The 24,148-nt window shown below is 43.1% G+C and overlaps 1 protein-coding gene across 3 annotated transcripts in view; it reads left to right on the forward strand.

Moving 5' to 3' along the window:
- KCNC1 (potassium voltage-gated channel subfamily C member 1) overlaps window positions 1–24,148 on the forward strand; it is a 155,272-nt gene that overhangs the window by 108,942 nt on the left and 22,182 nt on the right. For all 3 annotated transcript variants that reach the window (XM_034770205.1, XM_034770202.1, XM_034770204.1), the window contains exon 2: window positions 21,559–22,492. In XM_034770205.1, coding sequence (XP_034626096.1) covers window positions 21,559–22,492 — 934 coding nt within the window. The remainder of the gene's footprint in view (window positions 1–21,558; window positions 22,493–24,148) is intronic.

A 24,148-nucleotide genomic window follows, 5' to 3' on the forward strand; every position in this document is an offset into this window, starting at 1 on the left:
GGGGGCTGCCCGAAGCCGGTAGCGCTGGCTCGGGCAGCTTGGCTCTTAAACAGAGCCGAAGTCTGAGTCCGGGGAAGAGCAGAGCAGCCGCGGGAGAGGAAGTGGGGGGTTTGATTGCCGAGAAGCCGGACATGTCCGGGAAAAACCGGACGTATGGTAACCCTAGTGTGGAAAGGCCTGGACTCAGTGGAGCTGCTGTAGCTCAACTGCACAGGAAAGGAGGACCAAGCATCCTGGAGCTTGCACAGGGAAGCTCCTTGCACTCCAGTGTGAAGAGGGAGAATTGGTTTGAGCTAATGGAGGGCTGGAAGTGGGGTGATGGATCCATGGTGTGGACATTACATACACACATAGGGGGGGAACATACCCCAATCTAGGAGCTACATTTTTGGCGCTAGAATTGGAGGAGGATTCTTTCTGCTACACAACACAAACAATCCCTGCATCAAGCCCACAAAACTCAGGCTTGGTAAAACCTCTAGTCCTGTACAGGAATGACTCCTAGCATAACCCTCATTTGACACGACAATGAGACATATGGGCCCTATATTTTCAAAAGTAACTGATGATTTTTTCGTGACCAGCTCGAGACATTTTAAAGGGGCCTGATTTTCAGAAAGTCCCAAGAATGCACCCTCAGAAGATCAGGCCCCTTTAAGGTGGCTCAGGCTGAGCACCCAAAAATTTAGGCACTGAAGGTCATTAGCCCCTTTTGAAAATGCAGGCACTAATTTTTAAAAGGTATTTAGGCACTGCAGCACTCAGTATTGCAATGCCGAACTAATTTTGGCATCTACATTTCATTTTCAGAGGGGATTTAGGCACTTAGGAGCTGGTCAATCTGGGCCTAAGATGCATATTTTCAAAAAGCAACAGAGGGTCCTGTGGCACCTTTGAGACTAACGGAAGTACTGGGAGCATAAGCTTTCGTGGGTAAGAACCTCACTTCTTCAGATGAGGTTCTTACCCACGAAAACTTATGCTCACAGTACTTCTGTTAGTCTCAAAGTGCCACAGGACCCTCTGTTGCTTTTTACAGATTCAGACTAACACGGCTACCCCTCTGATATTTTCAAAAGGTTCCCATAATTTTGGGTGTCTTAGTTTTCCACTGCTCAGCCTGAGGCACCTGGGTGTCTGAAGCTGGGCACCCCAAATTATTTGATATCTTTTAAAAGATGGACCTTAACTTCTATCCCTCACAGTCTCCTTGTCTACAGAAGAAGAATAGGAATTACTTGCCTACCCCCCAAGAGTGTTGTGAAGACAGATTCATTAATTAATGTTTCCACAGCACTTAAGACATCAAGAGCTCCTTACTGGGAGTCAATACTGCCAAGTATTATTTTGGGTTGTTTGTGGTGCAGGTGGATGCTAAAGATCCCACAAGGCTATTTAACACAATGAATATCCCTTCTCTCAGCTGATAACCTCCAGAAATTATCTGGCACTTCTGCAAGTGTTCATAGCAGATCTGCATGTGGGCTATTGCTAAGCAGAACACTGAAAATACACAGCAGATAATTACTCCACTCTTAGCTGAGCCCTCCTATTACCCTGCAAAATGTTGAATATTCTGCAGGATGCAAGTTAAACAGTTGCATAATATTTCTGGCAACCTTTAAAATACAATACATTCCTTTTACTTTCTGTGGAAAGCAATTTCCCCTTCAGTTCAGGTTTAACTCACCCAACATTTCTTTTAAAGTGCAGCCCATCTTTTCAACTAGTTCATTTGACGAAAGCATTGTCTGCACCAGGAATATTTTAGTGGAAATTTTTCGCTGTTGCTTATGTAACCCACTGGTCAATGTTACAGCTCCCCTGTCTCACAGAAGAGATGAGTCTGAAGCAACCCCAGCTAGCGAGCCTTAGCTGTAACAGCTCAGCCTTGTAGTTCTAGGGGGTCACTGGTTCAGTCCCTGGTGAGCCAGCCAAAATGGTGGCCATCATGCTAACACCAATATTAATATCATTGGGAGCCCCAGTAAGTGGCAGTGTTAATACCATGTCTATTAGACCTGCTCTGAGGTAACACGGGGTTGCCCACTGGAGCCTTGCCTACGTGGAGCTAAACCAGCATTAACAGTGCAAAATTTTTTACAAAACATTTCTATTAAAGGCCCTTTTTAAAACTATTTTGGGGATGGGGTGGGAGTAGCAAGAGAGGCAGAGGGATGCAGGTGATGAAAATACTTGTTCTAAGTATAAGTCATTAAGGATCCATTGTGAGCACATACTTAAGGGAGGGGGAGGAGGGATTTTCAAAGGAGGCAGAGGCTTGGTCTACACTAAACCCCCAAATCGAAGGGTGAATAACGTAGCTGAAGTTCGAAGTACCTTAGTTCGAACTTACCTCGGTTCCACACGCGGCAGGCAGGCTCCCCCGTCGACTCCGCGGTACTCCTCTCGCCGAGCTGGAGTACCGCAGTCGACGGCGAGCACTTCCGGGTTCGACTTATTGCATCCAGACAAGACGCGATAAGTCGAACCCAGAAGTTCGATTGCCAGCCGCTAGTTCGGCGGCTGGGTATAGACGTACCCAGAGAGTCAGAACCTCTCTCCCTGCTGAAATTCAATGTATTCTAGTGGGGAGAGAGAAAATCTAGCTTAGCTCCTTGCAAAATCCCAACCCAAACTATTTGGGGTTATGCTACATACCCTTGCTAAAGAGCCCATTTGCTATAGTAAAAATGACATGTCTAAGCATTAATAATGTCATTACACTGGTGATATTCTGTAGTGCCTTGTGTATATGCAGAAGCATAGAAGGCATACATCTGCAGATACAGTAAAGTAGCAGAATGAGATGCAGTGAATATACACAGAACTGAAATAGGTAGAAAGAATTTTAAGAAACTCTAATTTCAGCTAAGATACTGTAATGAAGGAATTAGCATAGATGTATCTCTCCTGGACAGCGTAATAACTGTTCCACTTCTGTTTCTAAAGCCCTATAATATGAGCATCTATTCTCTTTTAATTAAAGTTTTAGGTGTCTGTACGTTTGTTGCTTCCCTGAAATTTTCATTGGCCATGGTGTGTGACGTAATGCCTGCCATTCACACTTCCAGGCAGTCATAGGATTTCTCATAGTACTTCTATGAATATCAGAAGTTGGGGTGGGTGAAACAATTTGGATAAAACAGGAACCAAACTCAACGTTGACAAACTCAAACAGAACCATTTTTGCTGACAAATTTAAAGTTGAGGAACTAGAAGAGGAATTTCTGAAACACCATGAGAAGGACTTCTCTTGGTGGTATTTCCAGGTTATCTGGAACTAGGAAACAATCAGAAATCTTGGAAGAAAAATTGGTCTGGTAAGATTCTCAGCGTTGTTTCTAGGCCAAACTAATAAATATTGCAAACAAACCTCTGACCATTTGAGACTGATCCATCATAAATCAGAACCTTAACTTCATCAAGTTCAATGGCAAAATGATGTTCATCGTATTCTTCATGGATGAAAGCAATTATTTCCTTAAAGCTAAGGTCGTCTGTGGTATCAGGAATCTGAGAAGGGCCTTTGAATTACTTGCAGCAGTACATAGTTTCTGCTATTCAGGAGTTAGCGATTACCAGATGGTGTTACCTGAAAAACTGCAGTATCTCACTAGTCTGAGCATGAGAACATTCCATCATCTCCCAGGAAAAAGAAAATGAAAACATAACATGAGTTAAAAGAACTTACCAGCTAGAAGAAACAAAACTGCAGTCAGTTGCAAAATGGCCATCTGGGGGTTGCAGTTACTTGCTTCTGCCAAATTTAAAGGGCCAGACCCCAAAAGGCATGCTGGGAAAGAAGGTTCTGCTCTTCAAAGGTAGTTAGGCTCCTGACTTCCATTAAAGTTCCTACAAGTGGGTCAGGTTGATGGGGAGAGAGATGGTAAGGACCGGATAGTCACAAAGGAAGGTGACTATTGAAAGGGTTACTGTTATGGCTCATATACCACTACTCTATCACAGACAGGCTAGGAAGTGACTACGATATAGTCAGTGCTGTGATTTGGTAAATGTTGACACTTTATTAAAAGATAAGAATAATTATGAACTGTACAGAATTGTGTGTGTTATTTTTTTACATAAGGTGTGAAAGAGAAGGCATCAGATTTACAAGATAAGAGAATACAGGCGAGATGAGAAGCTGTAGGTTACAGCAAGTATACTTCCTGCACCTGGGAATGAGGGGCATGGAAAAATATATAAGGAAAAGTGTCATAGGTTAAAGAAATCTTGCTGACTGTTTGAACAGGAGAATCAGTCAGAGTCTTGGTCAGTTACAGTTCACAGGAAATACAGAGGCCTATTCCCTGATTCCCCACATATTTTTCCCTCTCTTAGTCATTAAATAGTAAATGAGTCATACAAGCTAGAGCTCTCTTTTGTGGGGCCTGTACTATCCCACTTACCTACGTAACTCGGAGTCCCAACCATCCATTCAGGTTCTTGTGACTGATAAGGAGTGGGCTCTACTCTGTTGGAGGTCTGATGTCCCCAGTTTCTGCATCTACCTGAAAAGGCCTCCCAAGGGGTTTGTAAAGTTGCAAGTCTAAGCTTCCTTAATAAAGGATCCTTGGGAGCCTGGAAGAGAGAGAAAGAGATACCTTGTAGCAATGGGGGAAGGAGAAACCTTGACAATCTTTGAATGGGGGAGGGAAGATGGCAAGAGAGAGGATATATGGCCTGGAAGGAGGAGGGAAAGAGCCCTGCAAACAGAATGCAGTGAAAACTGTCAGAGGATAAATTAGGGTTGCAAGCAAAGCAGACAGAAACATTGCCATGGCAACAGAGAGGGCTAGAAATGTGTTCTTAGAAGTAATAAGAGTAGGGACTGTAAATGAGAGAAGAGGTACTGGGGGGCAGATGCAGAAAGAGAAGACTCTGAAAGGAGAGAAAGCCAAAAACAAAGCTAAATAACATTGAAAAAGGTTCCTGCTAAGGAACCCCGCAGAGCCGGCTTTGCAGCCATGCAGGTTTGAGTTCCACACAAAACGAAGAGTTCTGTGCAGACATAAAGCAAAGCTGAAACTATGCATGTCTGGCCATGCCCCTTCCTGGCCAACACAACCACTTATCAGCTGGGCTGGCACCCTTTGCCACTCCCTCCCAATTGCAAAGGAAGTTGCAATAGCTTTGTGCTACCCCGTTTCCCTCCAAAAAGGCCTCTGCCTCCATCTTGAGCTAGCAAACCCACTTGGGGAACTGCCAAGTCTAGCTACTTCTCTGACTCTAAATCCAAAGGGGTCTTTTGGGGGGTGGTAGCAAGCCCCCAATAAGCACTCATGGGGTACTGTGGAGTCCTCATCCCTCTGCTAGCAATACATGCTAGAACTACAGATTCCAGCAGCCTTTGTGCAGATCCCTAGATGCATAAATAGACCAGCAAGGGCTAATCTTCCTTTTCCATTACATTTCCCAGAAAGGTTTCTGATTTACATTGATAAATTATCATACCTTATATAACAGCACTGTTCATGTCCTTTATCCTTATAGTCTCTATGCTTTTGGACTTTTGGGGGCCCATCAATTGCATCCCCCTATTCACAGTCAGAAACACTGAAAACCAGTAAATTCACTGTGTAGCCTTTGGGCCAAATTCTGCCAGCGTTCTCTTCCGAATAATCTCCTTGGTCCACATTCAATGGAGTTCCACCAGGGACGAATTTGCCCCTGGCCTCGGTGGGGCTGCCCAGATGAACGTGAGGGCAGAATTTTGTCCCTCTTGAGCAAGTTGCGTTACTGAATGGATCCCAGGGTTTCTTGTGGCAGCAATTTTTTCAGGAGCTAGAGGAAGAAGCTTGTTGTGCAAAGTGGTGCCAATAAAGCATTGATCAGAAAAAAAAACTACGATAGTTGTCCCACTGCAGAAAAATGTCAGTCATCTCAATCAATATGGCAGGAAGATAAACTTAGAGAGAGAAGAAAGAAAATGTTTCCTTTGTTACACCTATTAGGAACTCTATAAACCTCACCAGTAATGCATGTTCCTATATCAGTTTCATAACTAAGTCGGACCTTGGAGGCACTCAGCCGCAGCAACTGAACTGTCAGTTTTCTCATCAATTGTCTCTGGGATCGGAGAGGGGAAGAATCCTATAATTGCAGGGACCTGCACAGATTAAATCGCCTTGGACAAGACCCTTTGGTTTGCAAGTTCACACTGCAGAGTTTTTGAACTCTCTCAGCTAGAGTTTGCACCTGACAGAACATGATACCTCAGGCATTTCAAAGCAAAGACTGGGAAATACCCACATTTCCTTGCTGGGCCAGGTGGAGTATGTGAAAAATGATGCTTTGAGAGCTGCCACGCAAAGGCGGCAGGAACTGAATTTTAAGAAGTGATTTCATCATTAATATTAGAAATAGGAAATTAATTTAAGTCACTCAAAACCAGCATAATTAAAGGCCTTTCTCAGGTGGGATGCTATATCAGCTTGGATGTCTGAGCTGTCCTAGTGCAACAGAGAAAGCCTTAATTGGAGAGTTGCATATTCTTTGTCTTTGTCTGTTTGCTTTAACAGTAAAATGGGTAACCGATTAAAGGTAGACCCATGTAATTTTGAACTATTATAGCCCCCAACACAGAGTTGAGCAGTGTTGAGCCCATCCAGTTGAGGTCAGTGATATATTCATGCCAGCCATCCCATTGCAATATTTATTACAGGGATATTTTATTGGGTGCTCATAAAATATGGTGAAGAAGTAGAAAACAAAGCCGCAGTTGTAAATATATTGCAGGGAAAAGGCCTGCAATGGGACCAGGGATGGTTTAGTCAGATAAGGAAGATGATATTATAAATTAGCTAATATTACTGACTAACTTCTTGTGAGTATCATAGATTAGAGGGATGTTGTGAAGCTCTTTATGTTCCTGACCTTCCAAGGAAGTCCTTCATACCCTTGATGGATTTCTGATGATTGTCTCTGGCTTACCTATCTTTAATGCTCCCACCTTTAAGAAACCTTATCATGACTTTCATCCCTTCAGAAAACTATTTCATGTGGCTCTTTGATCAGTTTTGTTTCCTTCTCTTTTTTAGAGTATCTGGCTATCTTGGATGCTATCGAGTGACCAGGGAGATTGAAGTGTTCTCCAACTGGTTTTTGAATGTTATGATTCTTGACGTCTGATTTGTGTTCATTTATTCTTTTACGTAGAGACTGTCCAGTTTGGCCAATGTACATGGCAGAGGGGCATTGCTGGCACATGATGGCATAGATCACATTGGTAGATATGCAGGTGAATGAGCCTCTGATAATGTGGCTGATGTGCCAGCAATGCCCCTCTGCCATGTTGGAAAACACTTCAGTCTCCCTGGCCACTCGATTATAGTCGCAATATTACAACAAAAAAACTTCAAAAACAGACTCCAACGAGAGACTGCTGAATTGGAATTAATTTGCAAATTGGACACCATTAAATTAGGTTTGAATAAAGACTGGGAGTGGATGGGCCATTACACAAAGTAAAACTATTTCCCCATGCTTATTTCCCCCCCCCACACACACACACACACAGTTCCTCATATCTCCTTGTCAATTGCTGGAAATGGGCCATTTTCATTACCACTACAAACAGTTCTTTTTTTCTCCTGCTGATAAAAGCTCACCTTAACTGATCACTCTCCTTATAGTGTGTATGGTAACACCCATTATTTCATGTTCTCTGAATATATATATATATATATATCTTCCTACTGTATTTTTCACTACATGCATCAGATGAAGTGGGCTGTAGCCCACGAAAGCTTATGCTCAAATAAATTTGTTAGCCTCTAAGGTGCCACAAGTGCTCCTGTTCTTTTTGCGGATACAGACTAACACGGCTGCTACTCTGAAACCAAATATCACAAGATTCACTATAAAAGTGAAAGTGTTGGAAATACTTCATATATCATGAAGTGTTACTTCCCTGTCACTCCTGCTCTTCATAACAACTGAACTGACTTCTTTTTCCTAGAGGCAACAACACCCCCTGGCTATAATTGACAAGATGAGGCCAGTTGTTTTCGAGGCAAAGGATTGTTTCCTCTTGTCTTGTCTCTGCCCTACCTTTCCAGAGCTAGATTCATCCCTTGGCTGGTGCACAGGGACACGGGGGAGGCAGTTTGTGCCCCTCATATTCAAGGACTGTATGAACCAGTGCAGACCCCACACAAGTTAGGGAGCCCTTGGGGCTGCCCTAACCTCCTGTTGCATTGACCTCAGTGGGCTTTGCAGGAGCACAGAATCATCAGAGTGCAGCAATGCCCTGGACATGCTCCCCCCTTTCTCTGCCCCACCTTCACCTGTCCCACCCCAGAACACCCCTTGTGTCAGCTGTTGAAGATGTGGCACAGAGTTGTCTCTTCACTTGTGTACAGGGTTCTCTGAGCCAGGGGTGTTTTCTAGAGGAGGCTTGCAGCTGCTCTATAGCCCCGTTGCATTAGCCTCGCTGATGCAAAGGAGTCCCAGAACAATGATGCATTATGCCGCCTGCTTCTAATTCTGTCTTTTCTCTCCTCACTGCATTGTCCTCACTCCCCCACTTTCTTTTCATCCCTGTGTTTCTCTCGCTTCCTTCCCCCATTGTCTCTCTGTATAGATTAGCCTGTACAACTGTCTATTTCTTTACCTACACTCTCTCTCTGAAATCAAGGGGAAAGCATCCCTAGTACATATCAGCTCTAACCTTTCACTTTCAATCCACCCATACCCAGTTCTCTTGGTATCCAGCTGTAACCTGATTTTCGCAGTGAAATGCCAGCATGGTGCCATGCTGACAAAACTCAGATAGAAGCAGCAGCACCTGCGCTAGGGTAGACAGAGCTGCATCTGGATTCAGTGCACCACTACGCCTCTGGAATCGATACGAAGCACCGTGACCTGCTGAGTTGCTTCAGTCTGACATGCTGGCCCTTTAGCAGCACCAGCAAAGGCAGCCGTAATATTTAAAGCCAGTCCACACCCCCTGAACAACCTCATGTTTGTCAGTGTTGCTTAATCAGTTTAATAAGATAGAGGATAATTAGAGCTATGAGTGCATTCCACAAGGAATCCTATGACTTCCTGTTTGTTTTATTAGTTTGTATTTTTATTGATGGGTCACGGAGGCTCCCATGCTCTCTCCCATGAGTGCATCCATTTTACTACACTGTGAAGACAAATACACAAAAGAAAAAGGGCCACTGCTCCAAACAAATACTGAGAGTGGTTTGACCCTCTCAAGGTTATACATACTACAGTAGCCATCTGTAGTGGGTCCACACTGATCTTGCTTGCAGGCTGTGAAGTGGACAACAAGATTCTGTAACAAGAATCTTGTTGCGTTATTTTTTTAAATCAAATAATCAAGCAGCCCAGCATCTATTTAAAAAATAAAAGTTATCAGCAAGATACCATTACAGATCTGTGCACATCTAAGAGCATAAAGGAAACAGAACTATATAGACCAATAGAGAAGAGTTAGGTCTTGGAAAACTGTCATCCACAAGAATAGAAAGAATATTTGTTGAGTGGCAGGTCTAAATCATTGTCTTTCCTTTCCTCATTGTCTTTATTGGCTGAGAGCTTTCCACCCTAATCTCTCATTCACAAAACGATTTAAGATTTAAAAAAACTGCCCTCCCTTTAACTAATCCCAGCTTCAGAATCCTCAATATGATCTCTCATAAAAGATGCATTTAAAAATGTCTGTGTGGTGTATTTAATTTGCCACCTCTTAAGGACAGGACCTGTCACAGACCGTGTGTGTATGTAGAGTAGCTAGCACGAGGGTGCCTGATCTCAGCAAGGCCTCTAGCTTTTACTGTAATACAGATCATAATAAGGTAAAAATCAGAATGGCATTGATTGATTAATTGATTGATTTCATTTTAAATGCTTTATTGTGATGAAAATAGAAACATAGACACATAAAAATGAGCATATGTGGGAAATGACAGAACAGATCAATGGTCCATCTTGGCTAGTGTCCTGTCATCCAGTGCTGGATGCTTTAGAGCAGTGTTTCCCAAACTTGGGACACTGCTTGTGTAGGGAAAGCCCCTGGCAGGCCGGGCCGGTTTGTTTACCTGCCGCATCCGCAGGTTCGGCCAATCGCGTCTCCCACTGGCCGCAGTTCGCTGCTCCAGGCCAATGGGAGCTGCTGGAAGCGGCGGCCAATACATCCCTTGGCCCACGCCGCTTCCAGCAGCTCCCATTGGCTGCAGCAGCGAACCGGAGCCAGTGGGAGACGCGATTGGCCGAACCTGCGGATGCGGCAGGTAAACAAACCGGCCCGGCCTGCCAGGGGCTTTCCCTAAACAAGCGGCGTCCCAAGTTTGGGAAACACTGCTTTAGAGAAAGATGCGAATGGCCCTTGGTGCACTTAGCTGTGTTATACTATATCATGAGGGGAAGATGTTTTCCTGATTCCCCCATTAGACCTCACACTTGCAGCTTCCAGACTCACATGGCGATCATGCCTTCCTTTGCAAATGTTCTCATATTAAATAAGCCAATCTTACTTCGTCCAAGCTGGTGACCATTCTCAGGTTCATTTGCACAATGTACTGGCACCAGATTCATTCAGCTCAACAAAGTCAGTAGGAGTTTTACCATTGATTTCTAGTGGCTTTGAACCTGGCCATGAGAGAATAGGAGCTCGTGGTTAATGACCTACAAGGGCTAATATTTTCAAATGTGATTAGTGGTTTGTGGGTGTCTCGGTTGACACCATGAAGGAGCTAGATTTTCAGAGAGCAGCCGCTCAACAATTTCTGGAAAATCAAGCCCCCTTTAAAGTGTCTCAGGCTGGGTGCCCAGAATTTGAGGAATCCAAAATCACTGGTCATCTTGGCCTATAGCTCCAAGAGAGAATCTTATTGTTATTTATCATTTGTATTATAACCATGTTTTGAGGCTCCAACTGAGAGCAGGGTCCCAGGGTGCTAGGAGCTGTACAAACACATAGAATCATAGAAGATTAGGGTTTGAAGAGACCTCAGGAGGTCATCTAGTCCTTCCCCCTGCTCAAAGCAGGACCAACACCAACTAAATCATCCCAGCCAGGGCTTTGTCAAGCCCGGCCTTAAAAACCTCTAAGGATGGAGATTCCACCAGCTCCCTAGGTAACGCATTCCAGTGCTTCACCACCCTCCCAGTGAAATAGTTTTTCCTAATATCCAACCTACCTCTCCCCCCTGCAACTTAAGACCATTGCTCCTTGTTCTGTCATCTGCCACCACTGAGAACAGCCTAGCTCCATCCTGTTTGGAACCCCCCTTCAGGTAGTTGAAGGCTGCTATCAAATCCCCCCTCACTCTTCTCTTCTGCAGATTGAATAAGCCCAGTTCCCTCAGCCTCTCCTCATAAGTCATGTGCCGCAGCCCCCTAATAATTTTTGTTGCCCTCCGCTGGACTCTCTCCAATTTGTGCACATCCTTTCTTTAGTGGGGGGTGGGGGAAACTGAGCACAATACTCCAGATGTAGCCTCACCAGTGCCGAATAGAGGGGAATAATCACTTCCCTCAATCTGCTGGCAACGCTCTAGTAATGCAGCCCAATCTGCCATTAGCCTTCTTGGCAACAAGGGCACACTGTTGACTCATATCCAGCTTCTCATCCACTGTAATCCCCAGGTCCTTTTCTGCAGAACTGCTACTTAGCCAGTCAGTCCTCAGCCATCAGATTTCTTTTGGCTCAATCTTCCAAATTGTCTAGGTCACTCTGGACCCTATCCCTACTCTCCAGCCTATCTACCTCTCCCCCTAGCTTAGTGTCCTCCGCGAACTTGCTGAGGGTGCAATCCGTCCCATCATACAGATCCTTAATGAAGATGTTGAACAAAACCGGCCCCAGGGGCACTCTGCTTGATACCATCTGCCAACTAGACATCAAGCCATTGATCACTACCCATTGAGCCCAATGACCTAGCCAGCCACATAGTAAGAGCAAATCCCTGTCCCAAGAGCTTACCTCTGTGGGTTTTCTGTGGGATGTGGCTTTCTGCACAATCTGCCTTAGTCCTGTGCAGGTAGAGCCAATGTTTTATACACAAACCCACCTCCTAAGTCTTCTGGGGTCGCTGATGTATGAAAAATATGCAGGTAAATTGCCCACATTGTCATAGGTTTATAAAACATTCAGTCTAAATAGATTAAAATCTATTACAGCTCTGACAGCTGTTTATTTTAATTTGTCACAGAGCATCAGCATTATTGTCTGAATAGCAACAAGGACTCAGCACATGAAGCAAACCTCAGGACTCAAAAACCAAGCTGCAAAGTCAATCTTGCTCATCAGTTTAGAGAGCTCTAAATTTAGGACCAGCCCTCATTGCATATTTCAATGTCTTCTTATTAAGGTTCATTCACAACTGTTTCACATGCTGCAGTGTTTCCTCTTACCAAAAAACCCCTGGGGTTTGCTCTTTTTAGTGTAGCTGGAGATCAGATCTCATTTTCTATATTTGGAATGATTTGATTCCCTTTGCCCCTGTGCAGAGCATCCCAAACAGCAATAAAAAGGGGCCATGAAAGGCTCCAAAAACATTTATTCCTGCTCTCCAAAAGACTTGTGGCACCATCATGCTTTGCTGTGATTGGATCTGGGTTTGAGAATGGACACTGTCAGGTCCCTTGAGCCTCTTACTAAGTGTTAGATTGTGTCAGTAGTCGCCCATCAGCAAGGGATGGTACATAAGCTGCATCGCCCCAACCGTCCCATACTGTAGAGTCACAATTCCTCTCCTGCTCTCTCCTTGCTTTGGGCAGCTAAAATCAACAGTACATTACTACACCCCCTTTACAGTGCTTAGCTGTTCTGAGCAGTGAGGAGGGAGGGTGGGGTGTACCAAAGTTGCTGCCCATTCCTCGCCTCTTCCTAAGCACCCACTCCAGGAAGGAAGGAAGGGAGTACTTACTCCTGCTCAGCCAGTCCTAAGGTCCACGTAGCCCCAGTCTAGGGCCAAACAGGGTTTTTTACCACCCGCACAGCACACAGTCCAAGACACACCTGAAAGAGAAAAAGACATGGTGCGGAGATGCTCTTCACTTCTTAAGGCACGACTGCCTGCGTGAAACAGAGCTCTGTAAATTCAGTGGTTTCAGAGGTGCTTGTAAATACTCTCCTCTCTGTAGGCGAGTGACCCTTTGCTTTTCAAGTTCTAATGAACTCAGAATCTCACCCTGAGACTCAGTCAGAGACACACAGTTTCCCCTGGCTGCATGTTATAAATAACCAGGAGACACCATGAATTTGGTTGATTTTGATGCAAAACCAGAAAAATAAAACTTGTCTCTAAACCGTAGCAAACCTCTCAACAAACTGGGTCTGAGTGTGATGAAACCCAGGGCCAGGCAGACGTGTTTTGCCAAGAGGATTCTGTCCACTTCTAGTGAGGAACCCCCTTCATTAGTCAAAAGATTGTGCAAAAACTGCTTTGCTCATCCATAGTCAGAATAAAGAACTGGGGATGAGTCAGAGGGAGTAAGTGGGACTTTCTCAGAGGATAAAATAGGAGCCAGAATAAAGGTGATGAGTCAAGTTCCTGACAAGCATCACTAATAATGGCACTACCACTAGTCAGTGCAACAGAACTAGAGTGGATAATTTAATAATAATAATGTTAAAAATAGACATATCACCTATTGGATCTGGCATTTTTAAAAATACAAAATGAACGTAGGAATTGGCACACTGGACCAATGCTCCATCTAGTGCAGTATCCTGTCACTGACAGTGGCTAGCGTCAGATACTTCAGAGGCTGGTGCAAGAAACCTCTAGTGGACAGCTATGGAATAAACTACCCTCGAGGAAATTTCTTCCTAACCCCACCAGTTGTTGGTTGGCTTATGCCCCGAAGCATGCAAGTTTATATACTTTTCCCAACTGATGTATTGCTATTGCATTGGACATTGTCTAAATAATGTTTTTATAGACACAGCAGCATCTGGATATTTACAGCCCTTCGGACTGATATGAATCGCATACAGAGAAGGCAGTGGTCCCACACAGTATTTTCAAGAGATGGGAATCTTCCCATTTTCTCCTTCATCCCTCCACCTCTTGCTTTTCCTTCTTCAAAGGCCCAGAACTAAGCTGACCAAGTCTGGGTGCCTGTCTCCCTCTGAAACCTGTCTGTGTTGTGATGGGAATTGTCCTACCAGGGTTGCTAGAGAGCAATGTGAAATGTTCTTTCCCTTCCACACCTTACTGACTCTGCAGTGTTCTGCTTCAGCCAGCCTAGGGAGCTAGCAACAAAGCTGGAGAACAAAACTCACATTCCCTATGTGGCAATGCACAGGGTTGCCATTAAACCATGAGGCTAAGCCTGTCCTCGTCAAAACAGATGATGGACGATTGATCAATTGATCCCTTGCTTGGTACTCAGAAAAGTCAGCTCCAGTGCTTGACTTCTTGACCACTTTGGTTCACTACGTGGTCCTGGGCTGGTACTGCACAAGCCAGTCTTCCAATTGTAATGACATTTTGCACATCCCAAGAGTCACCATACCAGCACATGTATCCTCTAGCTGCACATTAGGGTTTGCACTCGAGGGATCCATCCACTTCTGTTTTTTGTTGTTGTTTTTGTAACACAGAATGTAGAAATAACAAACCTATTTCCCACAGTTGATTGTACATTTTTTCACATGATGTTTCACATCTGATCGCTTCTTTCCCTAAAGCAATCAGAGATACCTCCTGCAATCTGTATTCTATTTTTTCAACATTACATAATCATTGCATCCATTAGCTCCTACGAGAGTAGTGGTCTTCATATCCTCCAGCGAGGGCTTTGTCTATTTGTAAGCATAGTTCTTTGTTAGATCTCAGCTGAATAACATAAATTTGAACAGCCCTGTGACTGAAATACTGTGCTCACTGAAGTGAGTGGCTGTATTGATTGCTTCGATGTCAGTTCATTGCAATGAAAGAAAGAAAGAAAGAAAGAAAGAAAGAAAGATCAAGCTAATTGCTACTAGCTTGTGCTCTCCTCACAGAACAGGACCTGGCTAGAATACTAGGTCATGCTTTTATATAATTCACACCTACAAGAGAAAGACTGGACTTTTTTTTCCCTTTAAGTATTACCAGCTTCTTAATAAGCACTATGTGCAAAGAAACTCCAAAGCTGTTTTCAGTCCGATATTTCTTAATAAAGTCTCACAGCTGCAGAGATTGCTTTTCAACAAGATCCTTGCTTTTGCTCACTTTTACAGACATGGCCCCATTCAACCAGATACTTAAAACATATATCTAACTCTAAGTACGTGAATGGTCATGTTGACTTCAATGTATCTTGAGATTTCAGTGGGACTATTCACCCACTTAAAATTAGGCACGAGCTTCAGTCCCTAGCTGAAGTGAGGCCTAAGTCGTGAACAGAGCCATGGAAACCATTTTTCACAAACCCCAAAGCAACTGAGTTTGAAACTGAGATGAAGTGACTAGCTCATGGTCACACAGCAGGCCAGTGGCAGAGCCAGGAATAGAGCTCCAATCACCTGAGTCCCAGTACAGTGCCTTATGCCCTGCCCTTCACTGCCTTTCTGTCTTAAAATCCACCTGTCCTGCAGGGGAAATCCTACTGAATAACAACGTTTCTGTTTAAAAAAAAAAAAAAAAGTAAAGATTTCTTGCCTGCAAGACTGGAACTACTGCAGGTTATATTAATGTTTCCAAGAGCCATTTCCAGCACTAGACAGTCACACCTGGCCATATGCTATTGCCTAGTCAAACATTCTGATTTTTTGCATAATGAGCCTGCATTAAGAGGCTTATTAGTGTTAATTCCATTGGTTTTTCATTCTCTCTCCAGGCTGGGTGGAGAGATGCAGTGCCCATTAGTCATGAATACCTTTACCTAGCCATGGTTCTTTGTTGCCTCTCACCTTTCCCACTATGCAAAACAAAGCATACTGTTCTGATTTGGGCAGCATTTTACACCTACTTTGCACTGGCATAATGACTCAGCAAGATGCAGGGCAATGGAGAATCAGGCTCTTTGAGCACTTTTTTTTTTTTTAAATCAAGAGGCCATATAAATTAAATAGTGATGAACTCCCCTTAAAAGGCTCAGTGGAAAGCTCATTCTGAACTTCCCTCAAAATAGCCTCCTCAGACTATCCGCATTACAATTTTGGACCCACTATAATCAGAGATTATGCAGGATTGTCATTTTTCCCCCTCAAAATGTAAACATTTTGCATTATTTACATTTTAATGTAAATTTCTCTTTTAAAGTCTCCTCTCAATTCATCCGCCCGTCTGCAGTTTAGAAAAATCTCAGATTTCACTTTCTTGGATATGAAAGCGTCAGCAGCAGCATCTCCAGTATCAGCAGGAATCCTTCACATGTGGCAAGTGTCAAAGCAGATAAAAGAGCTTTGATCACTTTCCGACGCTTTCGGTACTTGCTTTAATTATAGAAAAATTTAGCTTCCATTGCATAACTCAAGGGCACATGACAAAATTCACACTCTTCTGCCCCACCCTATTTAGAGACAGTGAAAAAGAAGGAGGAGTTCTTGTGGCACCTTAGAGACTAACAAATTTATTTGACCATAAGCTTTCGTGGGCTACAGCCCACTTCATAAAGCTTATGCTCAAATAAATTTGTTAGTCTCTAAGGTGCCACAAGTACTCCTGTTCTTTTTGCGGATACAGACTAACACAGCTGCTATTCTGAAACCTAATTTAATGGTGTCCAGTTTGCAAATTAATTCCAGTTCTGCAGTTTCTCGCTGGAGTCTGTTTTTGAAGTTTTTTTGTTGAAGAATTGCGACATTTAGGTCTGTAATTGAGTGACCAGGGAGGTTGACGTGTTCTCCAACTTGTTTTTGAATATTATAAATCTTGACGTCTGATTTGTGTCCATTTATTCTTTTGCGTAGAGACTGTCCAGTTTGGCCAATGTACATGGCAGAGGGGCATTGCTGGTACATGATGGCATATATCACATTGGTAGATGTGCAGGTGAACGAGCCTCTGATGGTGTGGCTGATGTGATCAGGTCCTATGATGGTGTCCCCTGAATAGATATGTGGACAGAGCTGGCAACAGGCTTTGTTGCAAGGATAGGTTCCTGGGTTGGTGTTTTTGTTGTGTGGTGTGTAGTTGCTGGTGAGTATTTGCTTCAGGTTGGGGGGCTGTCTGTAAGAAGAGTTATTCTACTATAAAATGGAAAGACAAAGAAAATTAGGATCAGTAAATATCAAAAGACAAACTCATAGGATGGACGATAGGCGAGGGAATTATCAGTGAATAAAGGGCTGCGGCCTGATTTTCAAAGGTGTTGAGCATATGTAGCTCCCATTGGCTTCAATGGGATTTATAGGGGCTCAGCATCTCTGAAAATAGGCCACCGTAGTGTTGGACATCAGATGAGAGAAGCTGTTAGCCTTTGTGGTGAGAGGGAAATGTGGGGTTCCCTTGCAGTTCCTTTGACAGCACTGAATATTGATCCATGTAAGACAATATTGCATTGCATTTGAGGAGATCAGATTATGTTTATACTTTGGTAAATATAGTTTACAAATAGCACTTAATTCATGTAGAAGAACATATAGAAGAAGACAATAGTGGTTCTTTCCTTCCAATTTCTGCCATTTTTGCATCAGCCACAGAGTTGCCAGCTACTCCACCTTGGGCTTCTAAAAATCTGTATCAGAGCATGTGCAGGTGATAGATGCCATCGGTTGTGTATGCAGGTGATTGAGTTTTCAGGCCTGATTCTTGTTTACACCAAAGTCCCATTAGATCCCCCTCTGGAAGTTTACAGGGGCCTGGGTAGTGCAAAGGAACCTTAGTGTAATTGAGAACCAAACCCATCATGTTCATCTGTCCAAATGGCTGTTCTGCATACAAATCCTATCTCTTGCATGCGTACGTTATTATGGCACAAAACTTGAACTGCAGAAGGGAAGGCTGCTTTTTAAAAACCAGCCCCTTAAAATCAATCTGATTTCAAAGCAACTAACTACCAAAAGGAATGAGATCATAAAGGAGTATTTTTCCAAACATTCGTTATAGGACATCCTTGCTGGTAATGCTATAAGGCAGTAACTATTACAATGTACAGTGGTAACCAGTGGCGGAGTGGGGGGTTGATCATCATCGACCTACATGATTTTTTATGATCCTTTGTGAAGACCCAAAACAGTGTGACCCCAATTCAAATTCAGCAAATTACTTAAGCTTGTGCTTAACTTTAAGCAAGTGTGTAAATCCATCCATATTAAAGTGTGTTGTGTTTTGCTGAACAAGGATGGACTAAAGCAAATGCTTAATTTACAGCACATGCTTGAGAGCTCTGCTGAATGATGGGCTGAAAACTGTTGGCTCTATCAGGAAGCAATGACATGCATTTGCAGGAATGAATAGCAGGAGACATTACTGGTGTAACGTTATCTCCCAACAACATTGCTAGTGTGTGTCACTGCAGTGGCTTTAAACGTCCTGTCAGATTTGGTTGTTTCTTCTCTTTAATACAACAAACCGTCACTTCTAATGATTCTCGCTGTGCAAGGAGGTCATGCTGAAGGTTGTCCTATGCAGCAAACACTGGCTCATGGGAGTTACTCAAGCACGTCAAGAGGCGCACTGCATTTTAAGTCTGTTTGAAGGGCCTCCTTCGTGAACCCGTTAAAAAGCATAATGGCTTTATTTTAATAAAATCGGCTGGTGTGCTGTTCCCGTCTCTGCTTTAGAAACAAGTGCTTCTGCTTCCAGTATTACCGATGTGTCAGCATTCCTTTCAGAAGCTCTTACTCTCATGGGTCTATAACTCAGGGGTAAAAATTTGCTCCAGGCCGAGATTTAGCAGATAGGATCTGAGCCCAGGGTAAATATTTTCCCGATTTCTTTATGAAAGGTGGAGGGAAGGGGGATTGTTTGTTGTTTTAATCCTACCCAGGCCTATGAGATGTTCAATTATATTTATACATGTGAGTTTGCAAATACTGCACTGCAAATCTCAGCTTTTGTGCCCTTAGAAGAGTCTGTGGTTTATTTTCCAGGGAGGATTCTGATGCTAGGTAAAGCCAGCAAAGCCAACTCCAAAGTATATGCAGTGCTTTTGCCTCTTTATCTAGGATCTCAAAGCACTTTGCAAAACTCAAAACTTACTTGAAGGCAATTAACTCATTACCTTAACCATTCTACAGATGGGCAAGCTGAGGCACAGAGAACTTACCTTAGCCAAAGTCACACCAATTTATAGCAGAGGCTGAAATAGACACCGACAAGTTCTGAATCCCAGTTCTTTTCTCTAACCTTTAGATCACTCTTCTTCCCGACAGCAAACTACAGTCCTGGCAGCTACATTCAGCTGTTAAGATGGTTTCTTAAATCACTCCTTACATAAGACCTTTTTCGTGAGGGGAGTGGAAGCAATCAGTAACAATCACTGAACCACAGAAGGCTACTTTCAGTTCTTCTAGACTTAATGGGAATATTACAAGAAAATGTGGGTGAGATATTGTGATGCAAGGAAAGGGAGAATGGCCTCCTGATTCTAGGACATCTGGGATCTAGTCCTAGCTCTGCCACAGAGTTCCTGTGTGACCTTTGGCAAGTTACTCTGTGCCTTGGTTCCCTAACTGTAAAATGGGGCTAATCTGTTTGTTTAGATTGTTAAGTCTTTGTCACGTGTCTGTCTATGCACCAAGCACAAAGGGGGCCTCTCAGTGCCACCATAATGCAACTCTTGATAGTTTGAGAAAGAAGAGGCTGGACCATCCTTTGTTTTGGCCCAGGACTAATGTCAGTGACTGTGGGCTGGACTCTGATCTCGTCTACAGCAGAATCAGGTTCCCTGTTTTTGGAGTGCAGAAAATCCCCACACAAGCTAGCTTGGCCCCTACCCCTCTGCAAACAGTTCAGTTTGCTCTCTATACTAAGAAGTACGCTGAGACAAGTCAAATATTTGCTTTTCACTTTGTTTACTAACCATGAAGGTCAAGTGTAATTTTGTACTAGCTACACACTAAGAATACATAGTAGTTGATTGTAGGAGAGCCTTGTAGTATGAGACAGATACTATTTTTAACAAGTATATTCCTTTGGCAGCTATTTCTTTTAGCTCACCTGTGGTATTGGCTAGGTATCCAATAAACAAAATAAACCAACCCCGTTGAACTCCTATTTTGATTACATTGCTTGATAAAAGTAATACAAGGACATTACATTTTCTTTGGATAGCTCTTAAATTGATACAGGTGCATATGTCCTTTAGGCCAGGCACAATTGAAAGTATCCTGTGTGTCTTGCTTAGTCAAGGGGTCACTACATGTAGACACCTTGAACTTGAGGAAGACAGATCTCCAGGGTGAAGATCACAGAGATGCTTCCATTACTGACATACAAAGAACATTATTAGATGCATACAGATTCTTGGGGTAGGGAAAGGGTGTTTTGTTTTGATTTATTTAGTTGCTAAATCAAAATGCCATCTGGGGATTAGGCAGAGAAAATGGAGTTATTGAGAGTTGTACATTTTGGGTCTCATCCTCTACTCAGTTACACTGGCATAAATCAGGAGTAAGTCCAGTGATAAAGCTGGGATAAGTGAGAGCAAAAGTGGATCAAACAAATATTCAAACTCTCCTGTGGCCTTGGGAGGATGTTCCCACCTTCACTGTGACATGATTAAACAAGAAATAATGTAGCAGCTTGGAAAAAATTAATCTGGTTTTCGAATGCATGCTCACATTCTGATGGGAAATAAGGTAATGGACCAGATCCTTAGCCAATGTAACTGGATGCCACTCCCCTGAAGCCAATGAAACTGTGCCAATTCATACCAGCTGAGAATATGGCCCTATATTTCTCTCTTTCTGCGAAAGGTTTGGAAAAGATGGCTGAGGGGTTTAATGGTGAAGAATCTTACAATAGTAGGTGTTAGTGTGACTTGTGGCCAGTCCTCTGCATGTTTTGCTGGCTCTGGTGAGGCCATGACTTTTCAACACAAACCAATGGAACTTTGCTGCCCATCATTCTGTAATATCAGATACTGCCCTCCTCTGGGGACCTGCAGAAGCCACCATTAATGTCAACATTTAGCAGCAGCTACCACACAGTGAGATCTGGAATGCCACAATTCCTCCTTAAACTTAGAATAGGAAATAACTGTTACACCTCACACAAAAGACAGTGGTAACTGTTAATAAATGTTGACTTTTTTATGGCACCCACTGTGCATCTTGCACTTTAGAGCAAGTGGATTCTGAGAGCTAGTGGGTCTTTTCCATCAGTAACTTCAGCAGGCACTGAGACACAATTCAGGAAGGCATCCCTATTTGGGGCAGCATTTAAGCATGTGCTTAACTTTAAGTTCTATTGAAGTCCATGAGACTTAAGCACATGCTTAAATGTAAGCATATGCTTAAGTGCTTTAAGGAATCAGAGCCTGAGTGCGTTATTGTCTTTGCAGCTGAAGCGTGATGCCTTAAATCCACAGGCAGAAGGCACTACAGCTGTTAACATCTTCAGTTGTAATAATCCAACAGTTTTCTGTGTGTGTTTCAAAAACAAATCCCTTGTACTTTATCTACCGTTTAACATTTCTCTTGTGACTTTCCTTCAACAGTACGTGGCATTCGCCTCCCTCTTCTTCATTCTGGTCTCCATCACCACCTTCTGCCTCGAGACCCATGAGAGATTTAACCCCATTGTGAACAAAACAGAGACTGAATTCATTGGCAATGACACCCACGTGCGACACTACAGGGAAGCGGAGACCGAAGCCTTTCTGACCTACATCGAAGGCGTCTGTGTGGTCTGGTTTACATTTGAGTTCCTGATGAGAATCACTTTCTGCCCAAACAAGGTGGAATTTATCAAAAACTCTTTGAACATCATTGACTTTGTGGCCATTCTGCCTTTCTATTTGGAGGTTGGACTCAGTGGCCTGTCTTCCAAAGCTGCTAAGGATGTCCTGGGCTTCCTACGAGTAGTCCGGTTTGTGCGAATTCTGCGAATTTTCAAGCTGACCCGCCACTTTGTGGGGCTGCGGGTCCTAGGACATACTCTCCGTGCCAGCACAAATGAATTCTTGCTGCTCATCATATTCTTGGCATTGGGCGTCTTAATCTTTGCCACGATGATCTACTATGCTGAGAGAATAGGTGCTAAACCCAATGATCCTAGTGCCAGTAATCATACACACTTTAAAAATATCCCCATCGGCTTTTGGTGGGCTGTTGTCACCATGACTACCCTGGGCTATGGAGACATGTATCCTCAGACTTGGTCAGGCATGCTGGTGGGGGCTCTCTGTGCTCTTGCAGGCGTGCTGACCATTGCCATGCCTGTCCCCGTCATTGTGAACAATTTCGGAATGTATTACTCCTTAGCTATGGCTAAGCAGAAGCTACCAAAGAAAAAAAAGAAGCATATCCCGAGGCCACCCCAGCTGGGATCCCCCAATTATTGTAAATCTGTCGTAAACTCTCCACACCACAGTACTCAGAGCGACACATGCCCACTGGCCCAAGAAGAAATTTTAGAAATTAACAGAGCAGGTAGGAAACCTCTTAGAGGAATGTCCATCTGACCTTTAACCTCCATACCTTGTAGAGATTTAAGATTCAGTCAGACTGCTTTCTTAGAGCAATGGGTAGCACATTTATCCATTATAGTCCCACCACCACACATTGAATATCATGTGTGAAGTCTAGGTTGCGGGGACAAATGGCGCAGGGGAGGCTGCTCAGCAAAATTAAGGATGAGATCATACTCCAGGAACCTTAACTTTGGTCCTGGTCAAGGGAATACATGGTTCAAGATATTTTTGAAGAGCAATTACATCTAGTGGAAAAAATTTTTAGCATTCTACAGCCATGTTGCTGGACTCTATAGTGCATCATGGAGGCACCCGAGAGCGGAATGCTTCCTAGCAGAACAGGAGCTGAGTACGCAGCTCTTACAGAGATTTCTGACACAACGGGGTCAGAATTTGAAAAAGCCAGATGTTTTTTAATTTGTTCCCAGCTGTGACCTTTCAGCTGTTTTTAAATGGCAGGTATTGTGCATCTGATTAAAGAAACGAGGTGCCTACTAAGTTGGAGGGACGACTACACCAACATGCATATTCACAAGGCAATCCCATCTCTTTCAGATGATTAACTGCAAAGTAGAACGATAGCTTAAATTCTTGACACTAACACAAAATGACTCACTAGGAGACAATTATAGATGTAAGAATGTTAACTCCATAGCATGCAAACCAACCCATTCTATATTACACTAGAGCTTAGCATTTAGAGTAATGAAGAGTTTTGAACTACAGTAGCTAAAACATATTTGCTCCTCATGAAAGTGTGGGTTGATGATCTACAGCTCTTTCAACCTTTTAGTAGTAAAGGTTGACTGGAAAAAGGATAATACTGGTCATTTTTGGCAGATTTGTACTAAACAGTAATGAGTGATAATCTCACAACAAGGTAGTCTTATTTTTTAATTATATGGATTCATGGCAGCAATAGGAGAAAACCCCAATGAGAGTAACATTATAATTTCATACTAATTCCATTTGGGAAGAAATACTAGTCACCTTGGAATATATTATAATATCCCATGGCTAGTGGTTAATTATGGGACTATCTCAGTTTTATGAGAATCCTCACATATCACATAAAGTTACAGGGCTCCAATCTGATGATTCAACCCCATAATCTACTCTACCGGTGGAATATCATCTATTTATTTACTGTGTGGAAACAGTAAACTCAAAGTAAATCACACTTAAAATAACACCATAACCATTTTGATAGAGGTTCCAGCTTAGTTGTACAGTGTGCATTCTTCAGCCTGTTACAAAATACTTCCCTCAGCGTGTATTGTATTAGATAAAACAGGTCACTAATAGAGTGATTCTGACCGAGCTTTAGTCACAAAGAGGCATTTTGAAAGAACTAGCTTTCACCTATGATGGTCTTGTGTTCTTATCATTTTTTACTTTGAAGAAAATTCTGATTTGTCTCTCCTCGTGGGTGAGATATTGTCTCTTCATCTCATAGCCATGCATGTTGATGTCATTGAAAGAAGCACAAAGGAAGTGAGACCTTCCTTTGTGTGTGAATTCTACGATGCCAGTGCTAATTTCCGAAAGGTGGGAGGTAGTGGAAGTTGACTTTGGTTTGGTTTTTTTTCCTTTTGTGCAACTATGTAAAATCCAT

This window comes from Trachemys scripta, chromosome 4 (genome assembly GCF_013100865.1).
Source record: "Trachemys scripta elegans isolate TJP31775 chromosome 4, CAS_Tse_1.0, whole genome shotgun sequence".
Lineage (NCBI taxonomy): Eukaryota > Metazoa > Chordata > Testudines > Emydidae > Trachemys > Trachemys scripta.